At 28.1% G+C, this 18,361-nt stretch overlaps 1 protein-coding gene across 1 annotated transcript; it reads right to left on the reverse strand.

Moving 5' to 3' along the window:
* Positions 1-16,879: 16,879 nt before the first annotated feature.
* LOC107619885 (uncharacterized) lies at positions 16,880-18,361 on the reverse strand. The gene is made up of 2 exons (XM_016322122.3): positions 18,240-18,361; positions 16,880-17,515 (listed from the first exon to the last, which is right to left on the reverse strand). Exons 1-2 carry the CDS (start codon positions 18,249-18,251, stop codon positions 16,880-16,882), a joined length of 648 nt encoding a protein of 215 aa, XP_016177608.1. The 5' UTR covers positions 18,252-18,361.

Below are 18,361 nucleotides of genomic sequence, written 5' to 3' on the forward strand. Positions count from 1 at the left end.
GTCCTCTGTCAAAACTCCTCTATGCATTGTGCTGGGGCGACCTACATTGAATTCTCATCGTTGCGAATGACACGTTCGGATCCTTATGAGGTCAAGCTCCACTTGGCGGGAATCTCAAATCGCCGCAGAATGCGCCGCCCTCTCCTCCCTGCGTCAATTTCTCATGGCCGCGACGTGCAGCTTTCCGTGCAACGTATTCTCAGTGCGATCGGTCCCTCTCCATGGAGCTCCTTTTTTTCTTTTTTTTTTTTTTGTTTTGGATGATTATTTTTACTAGTTTTAAATTTTTTTTCTCTTAAGTTTCATATGTTTTTTTTTTTTTGTATTTTGGATGTTTTTTTTTGTAAGTTCAGATTTTTTTTTGTGTTTTCGATGAATAAATATTTCTTTTCTTCATTTCTATATGTTCTTTTTTATTTAAGAATTTAAAAATAATATCTCATTTTTATTAGATTTTAGATGTTACTTTTTATTACATGTTAAATATTTCTTTTTATTAAGAATTTTGAAAATAAATTTTTAAAATGTGTGCATTTTTTTAAAATTTATTGTGAGTAATAGAAAAAATTGAAAATAGAGTTTCATTTGAGTAAGATTGTGGGATTTTTTTTCTGTATGTTATTAAACATTTTGTTGCATTTTATATGGTAGTTAATTAGAATTGACAGATATCCTAGTTGATTATTTAACAAAATTAATTATCTAGTATAATGTATAAACTTTTAATACAATAATAGTGGGTTTTGTAAAAGAATTACTCCCATTAAAAAATTATTCAACAATATAATATTCTATTTATTTAAATTTGTCTATGAGTCATTTAATCTATATATTTGCTTTTGATTTTATAGGGATATGTAATTATCCAAAAAAAATTATTTCAAAACAATTATATATAAAGAGAATAAATATTTATCACCCTAGTCTTTAATTAAAAGGTTGAAAAAATGATAAATAATTACATAGATTTTTTATTTTTTTTTGTTTTTTAGACATTTTATTTTTTATCATTTAAAAATATTTTTAAGTTTGTAACCTTTTTAAAAATTAGACATACGTATCCTTCTATCCATAAAGTCCGTCAAATTTAACAAAAATGTGTGACATTACTTCTCTTATGGATTTAGTTCTTAGGGATGTATACGTGGAAGGAAAAATTTTAAAAAGAAAAATAGATGGAAACAATTTTTCTACAAGCCAACATAAGCCAACTCTATTATATTTTAAATTTTATAAATAAATAAAAATTTAAAATTTTAAAAAATTCTTTCTACATTTATCCTAATCACATTTATAATACACAATAAAAACAATCCATAAAAAATCTAATCCCTTTTCTATTCACTTGAAAATAGTCAAATCTCTCCTTCCACAAACCCGTTATATTCACGCATTTTTCGACCACCGACCACCGTCGCGTCTTTCGTCTCGCTGCACAGCCTCTTCCTCGCGTTCCGTCGCCGTCCTTCTTTCGTCGACGCTGCCGTCCACTGTCCCGCCGCATCTGCACCGTCACAGCCTCCATCCGTTGCGACGCAGCCAATGGCGGATTTACGGGGGACCTAAGGTGGCCATAGTTCCCCCAATTTTTTTTAAATTAATATTATTATTATTATTATTATTATTATTATTATTATTATTATTATTATATATATATATATATATATATATATATATATTATAGATTAAATATATTTTAGTATACTAACATACTAAAAAAAATTTACATGTTAGTAATTTAATATTAGTAATTTAATATGTATAAATTATAATGTGTATTATAATATATTAGTAGCAATTAACAAATAGGTTTAAAAAAATAAAAGAACGTATAAAAAAATTATTAAAAGATATAGGTTTGTATTAATGTAAAAAAGTAACTACTATAAATTTTTTTTTTATTTTGACACTTTCTATGGCAATAGTAATAATTTAATAAACTTTTTAAACAATAAAAATTATTAAAACAAGACTTTAAAACAAGATAAAAGATAAATTTTTAGTAAATTATATAATTGTATATATTGAAAAAGAGAATGCTTCAAAATTTATCTCACATGATAAATTGATAATTTTAGTTATATGAAATATCGCAGAACAAATTTAAAAATACCAAAATTCTAAAGTATGTAGTTGAATGTTAATTTCTATATAATATAATTATTAATTTTGACATATATACTATAAATTATATTTTGTTGATTTTTTGTTTTGTTATATTTTAATCTATTTTGTATTTAATTTAGCCCCCTCTTATAAAATTTCTGGATCCGTCACTGGACGCAGCCACCAGCGGATCTCCATTCGCAATGTGCGATCAACTACTCCGATCCATGGCGACTCCTCCACTCGCGATGCGCGGCCTCCATGACTTCCTCCTAGCAACATGCCACCGCGAATCCTCCACCGTGTACGCAACACCGTCTAAGATGTCGTCGCCAGTCACCCTACGACTCTTCTTCTTCTTCTTCTCCTCCTATTTGGTTTTGAATGATTTTTTAACTAGTTGTTTATGTTTCTTTTTCTTGAATTTCGGGTTATTCTTTTTATAAGTTTTGGATGAATTTTTTCCTAAATTTCGGATGATTCTTTTTTTAAGTTTTGGATGATTCTTTTTCCTATGTTTGTATGTTTTTTTTTCCTTAGAATTTGGATGATTTTTTTCTATATTTTGTATGTTTTTTTTCTTAGGTTTTTAATGATTCTTTATCTTATGTTTTAGTATTTTTTTTTTAGAGTTTGAATTTTTTTTTTAAAGAGAAATTAGGATTTACACAATAAATAATAAAAGGTGAATTAGAATAAGAAAAAGTAATTAATAAAGACTTTGCTAGGTTCCAATTAATAATCATTAATTTTGTATTTGTTAAAAAATAAAATTTAAATAATCAATAGTTAATGACAATTAATTAGTATAAAATGCAGTTTAAATATGTTTGTTGATTTATTGTTGGTTATATCCCTCTTGGTTCTCTAACGAAATTGATTTAAAAAAGGACAAATTAGTTATTTCTTTTAAAATGACATCATTGGTTGATTAGTAGTCTTAAATTAAACTCCTAATCATCAATTAGGGGGTTGTTCATGTAAGCTGGCTGTGAAGAGTGCTAATTTCAGTAACAATAATGATCACCAATAAAATATCTTCGAGCTCAAGAAGAAATAGAGGTAAAATAAGACAAGAAAATTCGACTTCAAAAAACGGTGTCGCTTTTTAATTTTATTTTATTTTATTTATTTTAATGATGCCAAGGTATCTATCAATTATAAATTTATATCAAATTTTTAGATAAAGCGATCGACCAACTTGCCTTTGGCAGATTCCATCATCTTTCTCCTTACTCAAGCTCGAATCCTCCAGAATAAGCCTTGTTGCTCAAACTATTTTTTCAATAATATAATGTTATAATGTTATTTAATTTTAGAGTTCAAATCCTTCAATTTAATCTCTAATTTATTTTTTACAGTATATCTTTTAATTTAGTAGGTTAAAGACTACTTGTTAGGATGGAGTGCAATTTTATTTAAGAATTTATTGATAGTCAATGATAAATTATTATATGTATAGAATAAAATTTAAATTTCAATACTTACATAAATAAACAAGTGAATTAACTATTCGAGTATAATTTTAATCTTTAATATTTATCCTTTCTATCTAAATGGGCTGTTAGGTAGCGTTTGGTGGAGAGACAGAGACAGAAAGACTGAGACTGAAAAACAGAGACTAAAAGACAGAAATTGAAATAAATTTTAATATTCTGTTTGGTGTAAAATAGGAGACAAAAATTAAAACAAGAATGAAAATCTAATTTAATTTGCACAAAAGGTAATATTTGAATTAATTAATTGAAATGAGGGTATTTTAGGTATAAAATGTTATTAAAGTTTCAGTCTCAATTTCTAAAAAATTTAGTTTCCTGTGTCCCTACTTTTTGGAGATACTGAAATACTGAAATTTTGGAAATAGAGACAGAAATTTTAGTACCAATCTCTAAATCAACAAACATGATATTGAGTCTCAATCTCTCAGTCTCTGTCTCAGTACCTCAAAACAAACGCTATCTTAGGTAGCGTTTGGTGGAGAGACAAAGACAAAAAGACTAAGACTGAGAGACAGAGACTAAGAGACAGAGATTGAAATAAATCTCAGTATTCTGTTTGGTGTAAAATGGAAGATAGAAATTGAAACAAGAATGAAACTCTAATTTAATTTGCACAAAGAATAAAATTGTAATTAATTAATTGAAATGAGGGTATTTTAGGTATAAAATGTTACTAAAGTTTCAGTCTCTATCTCTAAAAATTTTAGTCTTATGTGTCCCTACTTTTTGAAGGTACTGAAATACTGAAATTTTAGAGACAAAGACAGAAATTTTAGTACCAGTCTCTGAACTAACAAACATAATATTGAGTCTCAGTCTCTCAGTCTCTGTCTCAGTATCTCAAATCAAACGCTATCTTAGAGAATCTTTATTCTTCTATCTCAAGTAGATGTTGTCCAAGTAGAAATAAAAGGAACTTGTTGCTTTTATATAAACAAATTTGTCAATATCAGTGTCATTTTTCAAATAAAGAGGATGATAATAAAATTCAAAATTTTGAATTAAACATGGAATGGTTGAACAAAGACCAATCAATCAGTGTGACAATAACAACGACAAACGTGCAAGCCTTCCATCATATTCTTCGATTAGACTTTAATTACCACAAACTTATCTCTTGCAATGAATAATGTATATTTGAAGTCTCCTCCACTTTAATTTAATTCTCAAACTTTATGCCAGAAAATTAAATCAGATCAGACTGCATAAAATGTCATTCTTTGGATTATTGATTTGTTGGATTATTCTTGTTACAATTATAATTGTGATGCTTTTGCTTCGATCATCATGGATATTTTGAAAAATAATTATAAAAAAACTAACCTAGTCAAAGTAATTAAGTGTAGTATTTATATTTGTAATAGCTCTGTTGCTTGTAATATTTTTCATTTGATTAGATATGTCACAAAAGTTAACGACGTGGACATGCATGTTATATTTTCCGATGATGATGTAATTATGAAATAAAATATGTTTATATTAACATGCCAATTTAGATCGATTTATATAAAAAATTTAATATAATTTTGTTACAATTTGGATAGTATTGGTTTCACTTTTATTTCTCAATCCAATTCATAATTATTTAAAATATTGTGTCTATATCGATTTAGATTTATTGGATTTGGATTTGAAAATTGATTTTTCTTATTATATCTATATTATCCGATGAAGACGTATTTATAAAAAATTAAATGACTTCCTACACTGATTAAGTTTATTTTTGATTGATGATGTATTTTGAATATTATCTATTTGGATGATCCCTTGAACTTTTTGTGATGTTTATGACTTCCGTTTGAGTAATTGTTGATATATCATATCTATTTTACTCAACCCTCTATTTTATTTCCTTAATGCGTGACATACTATTTTCTCAATTGTACTTAAAAGTTCCTCCAGCTATGGCTCTGTCCTTTGGAGATGATGTATAAAATGGTAGAAATCCAAGTCTTATAAATGCAATTCAGTTAATCTAACGTGTTCCTGCTGTCTTGCTCTGTTGGCCATTAATTCATTTGGTTGGAGTAGCTACTAATGACATTGCATTGGGTGTTGCTATTAGAAGTAAAGGAAGAGGAAACCTGCCTCGCACAACATTTGATATTCGAGCCACACTTCTATTATTATTTATTGATAAATAATTTGTGTGTTGAAATCTGTTGTGAAATGGTTGCAAGTTGTTTTTGTTTTTATTCTTATGTTAATTTAAAAGAATATTTTTGCTCAACTGATATTTGATAAAATGTTTCATTGTTGTTATATTTCATAATTTTGTGTGTCTGAGTTTACTTCTTTTTATTTTTCTACCTATAGTATTAAGATTGCAATGCTGTAATCTATTAGGTTCAAAGCAGCAGCAGAAAAGAAAAAGAGACAGACGATGGAGAGTGCTCTGTGATATCTATTTCAAAGGCAGGGCGAGGAGTGGCCGTCAGACATCGCTGCAAGGATGAATTCCGTAGAAGGACAGAGTGAAAAACAGAATCTTAAAATTGGACTTATTTTGGTTTAAAGTAAACATTTTTTTTGAATTTGACTATGTAATTCTTAGCAAGAGATTTACTATATTGATATTTTTTATAAATATATTATTTTATTTTTCAATTAATTTTTTGGTTTTTACCACAAGTTTAGATTCAATGTATTTCAAATATTAAGATTTATAGTATTAAAAAAATTCAAAAAGGCTAAAAAATATATTTTTAAAATTAAACAAAAAAATTAGCGTTTTTTAAAAGGAAAATTTATTTTTTTTTAATTTGATTTGGAATAATATTAGCGAAGGTCATAAATTAAAAAACCGCAATAACATTGCAGCCGTTCGTAACCATCAATAAAAAATGACTAAATCCTAATATTTGTATACTGCGGCGATTTAGAACCGCCACTAAATTAATTGCCGTAAAATACCGATTCAGCGATGGTTGTACCAGTGGTTACTGAAAACTGCCGCAAAATCAATTTTCCACGCCAACAAATAGGGTGGTCCATTAAACCGCCATTGCAGCAGTTTAAAACTACCGCTAATAGAAAAAAACCGCTGCAAAACAGTACCTCTATGGTATTGATTTATAATAATAGTTGAAAAATATGTGTCGGTAATTATTTTTGAAACAAGACTTTTGATATGTATTACTAATGATCTCTGCATATCCGATAAATATTTTTAACATACCCTAATTAATAATATATCTGCTATCGGTAATAATAATAAGAGTAAAATATGTTTTTTTTGTCTTTAAGGTTCTTTAAATTTTTTAAAATTATTCTTAATGTTTAATCTGATTTAATTATATTCTTAATGTTGAAAGGCATTTCTGCTCCAATTTTACGTTAAATTTGGTATATATATATATTGGCCATAATATAGCATTCTCTAATTACAAAATAGATCATGAAATTAGTGGGCATGCTAGCATTATCTGAATATATTTTAATTGAAAGTTATTAAATCTTTGATAGGCTAATTGTATCGTAAGTTGTAATTGAAAGTATGCAAATTCACTTTTAATTAAGACTTGATTTTATTATAGCAATTTCAAATTGGGTCATCTAGTGTACAGATGTATTTTGGTATAGATTTACAGATTTTTGTTTTTATTTGGTTTAAAAGCGTATCACTAAAAGTGTTGCTTAAAGAGAAAGTGTTACCCTTAATTGTTAACTTGGCTCTGATACCAATTTTAAACTCTTTTATGTTTATAATGTGTATAGATTTGAAGATGTTGAAAATTTTCTATTATTACTAGTATTTATAATTCTGATTTCATTTTTATAGTTTTTTAATCTTGTTTTAGTTTATAATATTCTTTTTTGCATGGATTATTGTTTATAAAATTTTTTATCTGTTTGTCTTTTTCTTTAATATATTTTTTCAAATCTTCAAAAACTTCTTTTATTTCTACACTTTCCGTTGTTTCTAAATATCTTTTTAATTTTTCAACCTCATTCTCCATTTTTTCTTTTAACAGCTTTAATTCTTTTAAGTCATAATATGGTTTTCCAGGCATTTATAAATTTTTTAAGTTTAACTCCAACTTGTTTATATTTATTCTTATTTCTATCCTTTTTATTATAAGGTCATCAATTTCGATCTGAAGATTATTTAATTCCTTTTTATACTCCTTTATTTTACTTTTTAATTTTTTCGCTCTTTTTCTTTTTATTTTATTTTCTGGTCTTTCAATTTTTGTATGCTTCATTATTTATCTTAGAATTTCTGCAAATTCTATCATTGCTTCATCACTTTTTTCTAGAGATTCTATTAATTTTTCTAACTCTTCAACTTCTCTTTTTAACTTGTCATAGATTATTTTTAGAGCTTTAAATGCTCTTTGATTTATTTCAGAGAACTGCAAATAATTCAAACGATTTTCTCTTTCAAAGAGCTCTTGTTTCTTATCTTGATAAGTTACATATATTTCTTCTTTATTTATTGTCATAATTTAGTATTTAGGGTTTCATTTAATTTTTCGACCTTTTTTGTTAATTCTTTTATTTCATAATCTTCTTCTTTAATCTTTAACTTAGATAAACTTAAGGGACTATTAATTTTAGATTCTCTTATTTGAAAATTTGATGAAATCAATTTTCCTGATGGTTCTTTTAGTAATAGAACTGAATTTTCAATAGCTTTATATTTTGGTATTTCTGTTTTTACAATTTTCTGAAATAATTCATCGACATAAATTCTTTCTCTCTTTTTAAATATTATACTATGATGGCTATTTGTTAAAGCATAATTTATTGCATATGTAATTGAAAATGGTTCATCATCTTGTTCCATTAGATTCTTTCTATGAAATTTATAAGCCAAACTTACAGATCTTCCAAGATTTTCAGTTGATAAAGGTATAGCATATCCAAGATGGGCATTAAATTTAACATTTACGTTTGCCAAATTTCCATGAACAATTCCAATTATTTGATCTATTGGGTCATCAGTAATTCTTTTGTCACAGATTGCTAAACTTATTGGTGAATTAATTCCTTTCATATATGTAGATTTAATTAAGACTTGTATAGTACTAATATGAATCCATCCAGTTTTAGATCTTTTTTGTTGATCCTTAATTTTCTCAATCTGTTTACTCAATTCTTCATTATTTATCAAAGCTATTTCAAGTTCTCCATTGGCAGATTTTATTTTTATAGGAGCTTCAAGTTGAATTTTTTCATAGTATATTATATTTTTTCTGTTAAAAACTTCTTTTAAAAGATTTTGTTTATTAAAATTTTCATTTGATTTGAGATTTAATTCTGTTTTTAGAACAGCCTGCTTTTCATTATCTAATAAAGCAGTTAATCTATAATAATCAGATTCTTCTGTTAATTCTAAACTTTCTAAATAATTCATAATTGAAAGACTAGAATGAAGATGTACCTTTCTAGAGAAAAACTTCCTTTATTCAGTATATTTTACATAAGGAGTTTTTATCTCCAGAGGGGAGATTGTAGATACTAACTCCAGAGGGGAGTTTAGAACTATTTTTCCCTAAGGGGATTCTTCCTCAGACTATAGAATCGTCTCGGCAGCTTCCTCCTTGCTCTCCTAGCATATGAGTACTCTTAGCCTCCTGCTTCCTATTGTCTGATGCCTTTACAATTGCCTAAGCAGCCTATTTATAATAGTTGGGTTTGATGGACAATTCCCATCCTTACCCTTCTTATGACGTCATTGCTTACGTCATTGTTTGTTCTCTTTCACCAGCTACATTGTTGGTGCTCTATGACCTAAGTGCTTACGTCACTATGCAATAATGTTGAGAGATGCTTCAGATGTGCTGTCCTCTTCTTTTATCATGTGACCGTCAGATGTATTGTCTTCTTCCTTCATCATGTGAGTTGATTCCGTTTCATTATTGCTTTCTTCAGATAACTCTGAGGCACATAGCTGGCACTTGTGGTCTTCTCTGTCTTTTATCAAATAGCAGAGATTCCTCTTTATCCCTTCAGGGAGCTTTTCTAAAAGTCCAGATAAGTTGTAGAATGCTGATTCAAATTCTACCAAGAGTCTCATCTCTCTTTCTTCAATTTCATTTCTTTTACTGGACACAAGTAGAGTATTTCTACTTTTATAATTAATCCTTGTGTGAAATTCCTTCGTTATTTTTTGAGTTCTTTCAAAGACCCTTGCTAATGTGCTGGCTAGCCTTCCTTCATGACTGTAAATTGTTAAATCTTGAATTTGATCAATTGGTTGAAAATTTCCTGGGAAGACGGACATGAATATTACTTGGTGTGCTGGAACCAAGCATTCTTCTTCTTCATTAAAAATAGGTTGACTGTTTGTAAATTTTAGGGATATATCCCTTGGATTTACATTGTCAATCATATTTTTAAATCTCTTTACTGTATCAACGAATCCTGCAGGAAACTCACTAATAATTTTTAGATCATTAAAAATTAAGATTGTATCAATTAATCCATACTGGAAAAACTGATAGGTGTCAGATGGGGAAGCATCTGGAAATATAACCAGCTTTGTTAGTTGTTCTTTGGCAACAGGATAATATCCCAAAATTGCCCTTTTTTCTTCAGTCCAATTCAGGACTATGTTAAGGGTTTCTCTGAGATTAGATCTACAGACCCTTTTCTTTTCCTTGATTTCAGCCCATGTAGGAATGTTTCTTATTATCCCTGTTCTCTGGGTTTGAATTGGAGCTTTATCTGCTCTTTTTAGGGTTTGCTCTGGATGAAGAGCTTCATATTCCTTGAAGGATTTCTTTGCCTCTTCCAGTGTTAGGAACCCTCCTTTATGAATTATCTTTGACTGGTGTGTGAATGGTGCTGCTTTTTCCCAGGCATCATATACTCCTTTCATGGGGCCATTATAAATTACATAATATTTTTTATCTTGGGTGGATTTTTTAATGATTTCAGCAATTGTTTTATTTTCTGAAATTTTTTCTTCACCTGATTTGTCCACCATGCTTAGCTGGCTGAACTCTGATGTTTCTGCTTGTTGTGTTGATTTCATTGCTTCGATGGCCTTCTTGAGGGATTGGATCTGTGTCCTTATTTGCTGACAATGCTTGCATTTTTCGAGCTCTTGCTCATATTTTTGAATTTCTTGATCTAATGCGTTGTAGACGAACTCCATTCTCTTGTTAATGTATCTGCAATAACATTTTTGTCACCCTTAATATATTCAATTTTTATTGGATATTGTAACAAAAATAATTGCCATCTTACCAATCGTCCATGATTATAATCAACTTTTAAATTATATCGTATGAAACCTGTTAGGTGGCTTGAATCTGTCGTTAATGTAAATTCTCTTGGTAGTAAATCAATTTTCCATTTTTTAAGAGATTTAATTGCTGCTAGAGTTTCCTTTTCATGAGTGGTATATCTCTGTTCTGTTGGAGTAAAAGTCCCTGAAATATACCTGCAAAGTAATTCCTTTAGGAAATCTTTAGAATCTAGTGATTCTTTTCCTTGTTCCAGACTTTTTATAGCTTTCTTAGCTTTTAGACATCCTGACCAGGTTATGTCTGAAGCATCTGTTTCTACTATTAAGTAGTCATTTTCTTCTGGAATATAAAGTTCTGGAAGTTTTTCACATAATTCTTTAATCCTTTGAATTTGCATACTATCTTTTTCATCCCATTTCCATTCTTTTTTAGTACTTATTTTTGGAAATAAGCTTTTAGTGTATTCTGTTATATTCTTTAAAAATCCTTGATCAGAAATATAATTTATACATCCTAAAAATCTTGGTAATTGTTTTCTATCTTCTATTTTATTAGGAAATAAATTTACCTTTTATAGGACATTTGGTTGAAGTTTTAGCTTTCCTTGAGTAGATAGAATTAATCCAAGAAACTCTATTTCTTGTTTTGCTATTCTTGCTTTCTTTTTGCTAAGAACTAATCCTTTTTCTTTACATCTTTCTAAAACTATTAATAATTTTTGAAGATGATCTTCTCTATCCTGTTTTGTAAAAATTAGTATATCATCAATATACACTAAAACAAATTCATTTAACTCTTTTAGATTTTCTTCCATAAATCTTTGGTAAATACCTGGGGCTTGTTTTAATCCGAATGGTAATACATTCCATTCATAAAGTAACACACTTGTTGATTCTTTTGTTGGGCAAGTAAAAGCAGTTAATTTCTTTGTTTCTTCGTCTAAACGAAGCTGCCAATATCCTGATTTTGCATCAAGAGATGAAAACCAAGTTGCTCCTTTGATTTTTTCTAAAATAGAATCTTTTCTTGGAAGTTTATGAGCATCACCAATAGTTGCTTCATTCATCTTCTTATAGTTAATAACCATTCTTCGTTTTTCCCTTTTAATTTCATTATTATTTTCGACATAAAAGGCTGGAGCCGCATGAGGACTTTTACTTAATCTTATAATTCCTTTTTCCAAAAGATCTCTACATTCTAATGAAAACTCTTCTCTATCTCTTGCGGAATAAGGAATTTTATTTGGAACATTTATCTCTTTTGTAGGATCTTTTAATTTAATACTTACTAATTCGTTATTTGTATTTTTAACATCTAAAGGATTTTCAGCACAAATTTCATCCAAAAGTTCTTCTATCTTTATTTCAAGACTATTTTTTGGGATATTTATCTGAAAGTATAAATTTAAATAACATGTCTCTAATATAGAAAATATTTTAAATTTTAAGATCTTATCTATAGTGGTAGTTGGTATTTTTATACGTTTTGATTTTTGATTTATTGAAGAATCGTGTGGTGCTTTTAAAACTATATATGTTAATTCTTGAATGAATGGATGATATAGCTTTAAAAAATTATTTCCTATGATAAAATCCATTCCAGAGTCTAACATATATATAGATGGAACAATGAACCTATAATTTTGAATAAAAATTTCAACCATCTCTGCTTTTTGGTTAATTTTATGTATTGATTTGTCAGCTATTCTAACTCTTAATGGTTTCTTTAATTTTTTCCAATCAAGTTTTATGTTTGAACTAGCAAAGCATTGCGTTGCTCCAGAATCTATGAAAGCATTTATAAACTTTTCTGTTATTTTTATAGTAATAAATGTAGCATTATTACTCAGTCTCTGAGTCTGTTTCCGAGACATATTCAAAAATATAGTCTAAGTTATCATCAGATTCTTCTAATGGTTCCATAAAACAGGACTTAGCAATTTCTATTTGTTTAGTAAGATCCTTTTTATCCTTCTTTTTCGGACATTCATTTGCATAGTGTCCTTCTTCTTGGCAATACCAACACTTACAATTTTCTTTTTTATTCGGGCAATAATCACTTTTTTGTCTTTTGTTTTTATTGTTATTTCTTTTTCTAAAATACCTCTTTTTTCTCCAGTTTGGATAATATTTTCTTTTTCTAAATTGATATTTTCTTTTTCTTTAAAAATTTTTATTAAGACCATATTTTTGAGGTATCTCTTCGTTATCCTGACAGCAAATTCTAATTATATTTGCAAATCTTTTTTGAGTTGCTTCTTGCATACAACGTTCTTTTATTTCCTCTCTTATTGCAGAGGTTGCTCCACCAAAATTATTTTCAATTGTTCCTCTATTTATTTCTCTTATAAATCTTCCCATAATAAATTCATTGGCAGGATATGGAAGTTTTGTTATATACATACTAAGATAATGATTTTTATCTTCTTCTTTTAATTTGTAATAATGTATTCTATATTCACATATATAAGACTCCACATTACATAGATCATATATCTGAATGTTAGCTAAATGATTTTTTGCTTCTTGATATTCTTTATTATAGACTTCTTGTTTATGATCTATAATATTTTTTCCAAAAAATTCTTTATATAGAATCATCATTATATATAATATCTTATCATAAGCTGTTGTTTTTGTTGCTAATTCTTCTATTATTTGGTTTTCTATTGATGTCATATAATCTCTTATAGCTCCTTTAGTATGAAACCCTATGTAATTCCAAATATCTCTTCCAGATAATTCATTAAGTTTTGGATTAGTAAAGGCTTCTAATAAGAAGGAATTCAACCAGTTTTCGAAAATTTCTTTTTCATTCTTTTTACAGTCTAAATCGAGCATTCTTTCTCCTTCCATTTCCTGGATTTTAGGAACGTATTTTGATGGTGTTTTTGTATATTTTGAATCTTTATTTATAAATCCTTTTTTAAAAGCATAATTATCAAAACCTGTTTCCCATTTAAATTGAGATTGATTATCCCTAGATGTTCCAGCTTCATTTTTTACTTGTATTGGAATTGCTGGTTCTTCGTCACTTGAATAATCTAGGATGTGTTCTTCATTTTCTATATTTTCAGAATTTACTAATTCTTCTTCTATCTGAAATCCCTGTTCCATAATATTATTTTCTTGAGCCATTTTTAATTGTTTAAAAAGCATTGTAACTTCTTCTAATTTTTCTTCAATATTCATAATTTTAGTGGTGGTTTTACTTTTAAATCTGTTATGTTGATTATATTTTGAAATTTTTCTTCTTTGGAATTTTCTTTTTCCTTATTTCTTTGAAATTTTATAGATACTAATATTTCTTCAAGCATATCTACTATAGAATTTAATTGTGGGTTAAAAGTATGATAAAGATGTGGGGAATCATTTCCATGGTAACATTTCTTAGAAATTCCGTGTGAAAAATAAATTTTTTCAGGTTTTTGAAGTCCTTCAATAAAACTTATAGTAAAATAAAGATTTTGAGAAAAATAATTTTGTATTGATTTTAAGAATTCGGTGTCATTACAGTTAACATTAGTTAAAATCATTAATTTTTGATCTATTAATTTCGATAACTTAATTATTTCTTCTCTTAAATCTTCTAATTTACTTTTTTCCATTAGGTGACGTTTTTCTTTGTGAAGAGCTACAGTTTTAAGTGAAAAGTGTGACTTTAAAAAGTGTGGTTTAAGAAAACAAATCTTTAAATCTGTACAGATTTAGATTTGTACCATATAATTTTCTTTTCAAATTCCAAATTCTCTAAAGTAAACAATATCAAAATCAGCAAACTAAATTTGACACAACTCCCAACACCGATTTTCAAACATGCTACAATTATGCCCTACATGCTGGTAGAGTCTTAAAATTACTTTATGGCTGTTCATGGAAACAAACAAGTAGTTCTTATCCCCACCACACGTGTTATATGTGTAGTACATACAGTATTTAATTTTAATTAATTTAATTTGACAAGTAGACATGTTGACTTTGACCTGACAAAATAGTATAGTATGTGGCCAAATTCACTTTATGTCATCATTTAATTTACACCTTGTTCTGATTTAAAACATGGAAAAAATTTTAAGTGTACCGAAAAATACCGATATTTCAATTATTTTAACCGTTGATTTTAATTAATATATATTATATATATTTTTTATAATTTAGATCAACGGTTAAAACAACTGGAATACCAGTGTTTCCGGTACACCTGAAACTCTTCCTAAAACATGTACTGATTTTTATTTTTTCAGCCAAGTCTACCAAATGCATGATCATAGAGGTGTCATGTGTTCATTAGTCTAGATTGAGCACGTGATTAGCACATGCCTCTGGAAAAATTGGAAATAATCAACACATTCATATTTGTTGATGCAAGTTGCAACCCCATTGGGTATTAGGTTTCCCTTTTTCCTTTCAAGGGTAGACCCAAGACTTGGAATTAAAGCCAAGTGAAGTGTCTAACCAAAATCTAAATAGCCATAGATTAAAATCCATGTGATTTCTTTTAAATTTTTCATTAAAACACTTTTTACTTTTATAACTCAAAGAATATTATTATTTGTTAATAATTGTGACTATATCTACCTAGTGTTTTATGAATATGTAAGTGTTTTATTATGTATAACTTGCCTAGCATAATTATGTTGATAAAAGAATTAATGAGAAATGCATGACAGTCAGATAAAACACAATAATAATGTTATTTTGGGTCGTTATATATGGAATTTTTTTTTTTTTTTGGTTTTTGGTATAAGGTTTTATTTTGGTAAATGATGGGTACTTACTGAAATTGTCCTAATAGAAAACAATGAATATGTCAAAGTCCAATAATGAATGACTTAGTCATCAAAAATTTATTTGGGCTTCATGAAGAGAAGTGGACACAAATCTACTATTATTTATTACTCCCTGAAAGTCTAAAATCTTAAAAAAAAAAACCTTCATTAATTGGTAGGAGTGACAAAAAATAGATTGAACCCGCCAGCCCAGCCTACCAAACCCGTCAAAATGGAGGGTCTGGCTTAAATTTTGGAACCCAATCGGGTCGAATCGGACCAACACAAAAACAAATGTGGCCAATGAGTCATACCTTAGGCGACATAGGTCCTCTTTCTTCGGTAAGAGATATCGTATTCGAGTTATCTAATATAATTCGACAATAAAATAAAATAAATGTGAAATTGGTTAGCAGAAGAAAATTTTAAATATCTCTCTGATTTTCTCTCTTTAGATGTTCTTCCAACCGAGTTGGAACCTTTATGTAAAACTGATTTATAAGAATTTTTTGTATGGATAAGATCAGTTTGGTTTCATTTTATCAAAAATATATTAAAGATTGTTTTATATATTTTGAAATTTAGAGGATTAAAATTTTTATTGTTAAAAATTTTTCTAATATTAAAAATCTTAAGAATTAATTTGGATAATTACTGAATTAAATAAAATAAAAATATCTGGATGCAAAATAATAGACTTTATCAGAAGTGATGTGTCGGTCCTACCTAGCATTTAAGTCTAATAATACATCTTTTAATTGTAGAATAATATTACAGACTTTGCTAGGTAGATAATGACTTTTGTGAATAATATGCTCTAAAATTAGCCTAATAAAATAAAAACACACTACACCTTTAAATTATCCATCTAAATCTTAATATTAGGATAACTTACTATCCACACACCTAGTGAATTGAACATTCGATATATCCATTGTTCACATTGTTTAGTATTTTCATTGTCTACCTATACTTTTTCTAATATTACACGTTTAAGTGTTTTTGTTAACCAAATCTAACTAAATTGGTCCAGTTATAAGTTGCATGATGCCAAGTCTTACCGTTTAACAAATTCATAAAAAGACTTTGACGTGTACTTAATTATATGAATTAAAATGGACTAAATTACAAAGAAATAATAAGCACCAAAATTTGCTATTATGGATGAGCCATATTTCCTTGACCATCTACTATTTTTCTAATAAGATACATACATATATATAACAAAAACATATCAAACTGTTGGTCCTATTACTAGACACAAATATACAAATACAATAATTTGACATTATATCAAAGAGTTCCTTTTACAAGGACTTAATATTGAGAACTTTACCTAACGGTTGGCACACTTTAGGTGTTCCATAAGATGTGGAAGCACCAAAATGTTGAGGTGTAGATACCTCCCTAAGTGCAGCTAGTGCAGCCCTCTTTCTATGCCTATGTTCCCTTTGTCTCTTCAACTTTTCCTCCAATGCCATCTTCTCTTTTTCAACCAATTTAACCCTATTTAGAGCTTCTTCACATTCACCTTTTAGCTCTACAATTTTCATTGTTGCATCTTCCAATTCCTTTTTCAACAATGCTATCTCTAAATGGCTTCCAACTTCACTATTTTCCTTCTTAGCCTCTTCAACCAATGACTTGTACTCTTTCAAAGATATTGTAATATGTTGTTCTTCATTGCTCTTCTCCTCCGGCAGTTCCATCTGCGCTCTCGACTCGAGCTCGTGTATGCGAGCTCTTGCCTCCATACATTCCTTGATGTACTTATTTTTGTGAGTGTCACACTTCTTCATCAATGTGGACATCTCATAAGTCATCTTTTGGCTCCGTTCAAGCCTAAGCATTGCTTGCATATGTGCTTCATGTTTTGCTTCTACCTCCAACTTGCTCTTCTCTAGTTCCTTTGACAACATCTCAATTTCCTTTTCATACTCAATCTAACCAACACATTAATATTCATAAAGTTAGAAAAATTCTAAGTGAAAATTACATTCTTGCCAATGATTATAAGTTTTTCATCTACTAATAAGCGATTAATCAGCTGGTATTAAAGCAAATTCTTATGTGTTTAAATTTAGATTTCTTTTTATATAATTTAGATTTTTTTTCCAATATAATTTAGATGTAAGAATAAAAGTGAAATTTTTTTTTTTGAAAATCATGATATTAAGCTTAGAATCTCACTAGGAAGCTAATGAAATATCTGTACAATATTTACAATAAGCTATTTATTTAGGTTGAATTTAAAATTAAAAATAAATAATAATTAATTAATTTAATTATTATTTAATTTTAATTACAAATTGTACACGTTGTACTCCAATTACATTGGCTCTCTATATTTTTCTTTAAATTTATCATAGAGATTTGAATTTATATAAGTTAGTAACAAATAAATATAAATGGTTAATAATTAATTAGTATATACTAATTATAATCAACCAGTGATAATAACCTCTAATTCTCTAACTGAAACATCAATATCCCTAATAAATCAATCCTCTAATTCTCTTAATCTTATCTTAACTTACTCTTCTTGGGCAGATATATTTTTCCCTTGGTCACCTCTTGATCACCCATAATATTTGCATTAGAAATATATATCCACCAAAAAAACAAGATAAGATAAATAAAATGGGAAACAATAAAATAAAGGGATACCTGTAATTTCATTATTTTCCCCGAAAAAGGAAGAAGGTAATGCTAATGCAGAAATAATAGATATGTTGAAGGATGGAATTGAATATTGGTAGCAAAGTTTTATTTATGGTATGTGCAATTCG

The sequence above is a fragment of the Arachis ipaensis genome, chromosome B6 (assembly GCF_059453495.1).
Source record: "Arachis ipaensis isolate K30076 ecotype BB chromosome B6, ASM5945349v1, whole genome shotgun sequence".
Taxonomy (NCBI): Eukaryota; Viridiplantae; Streptophyta; class Magnoliopsida; order Fabales; family Fabaceae; genus Arachis; species Arachis ipaensis.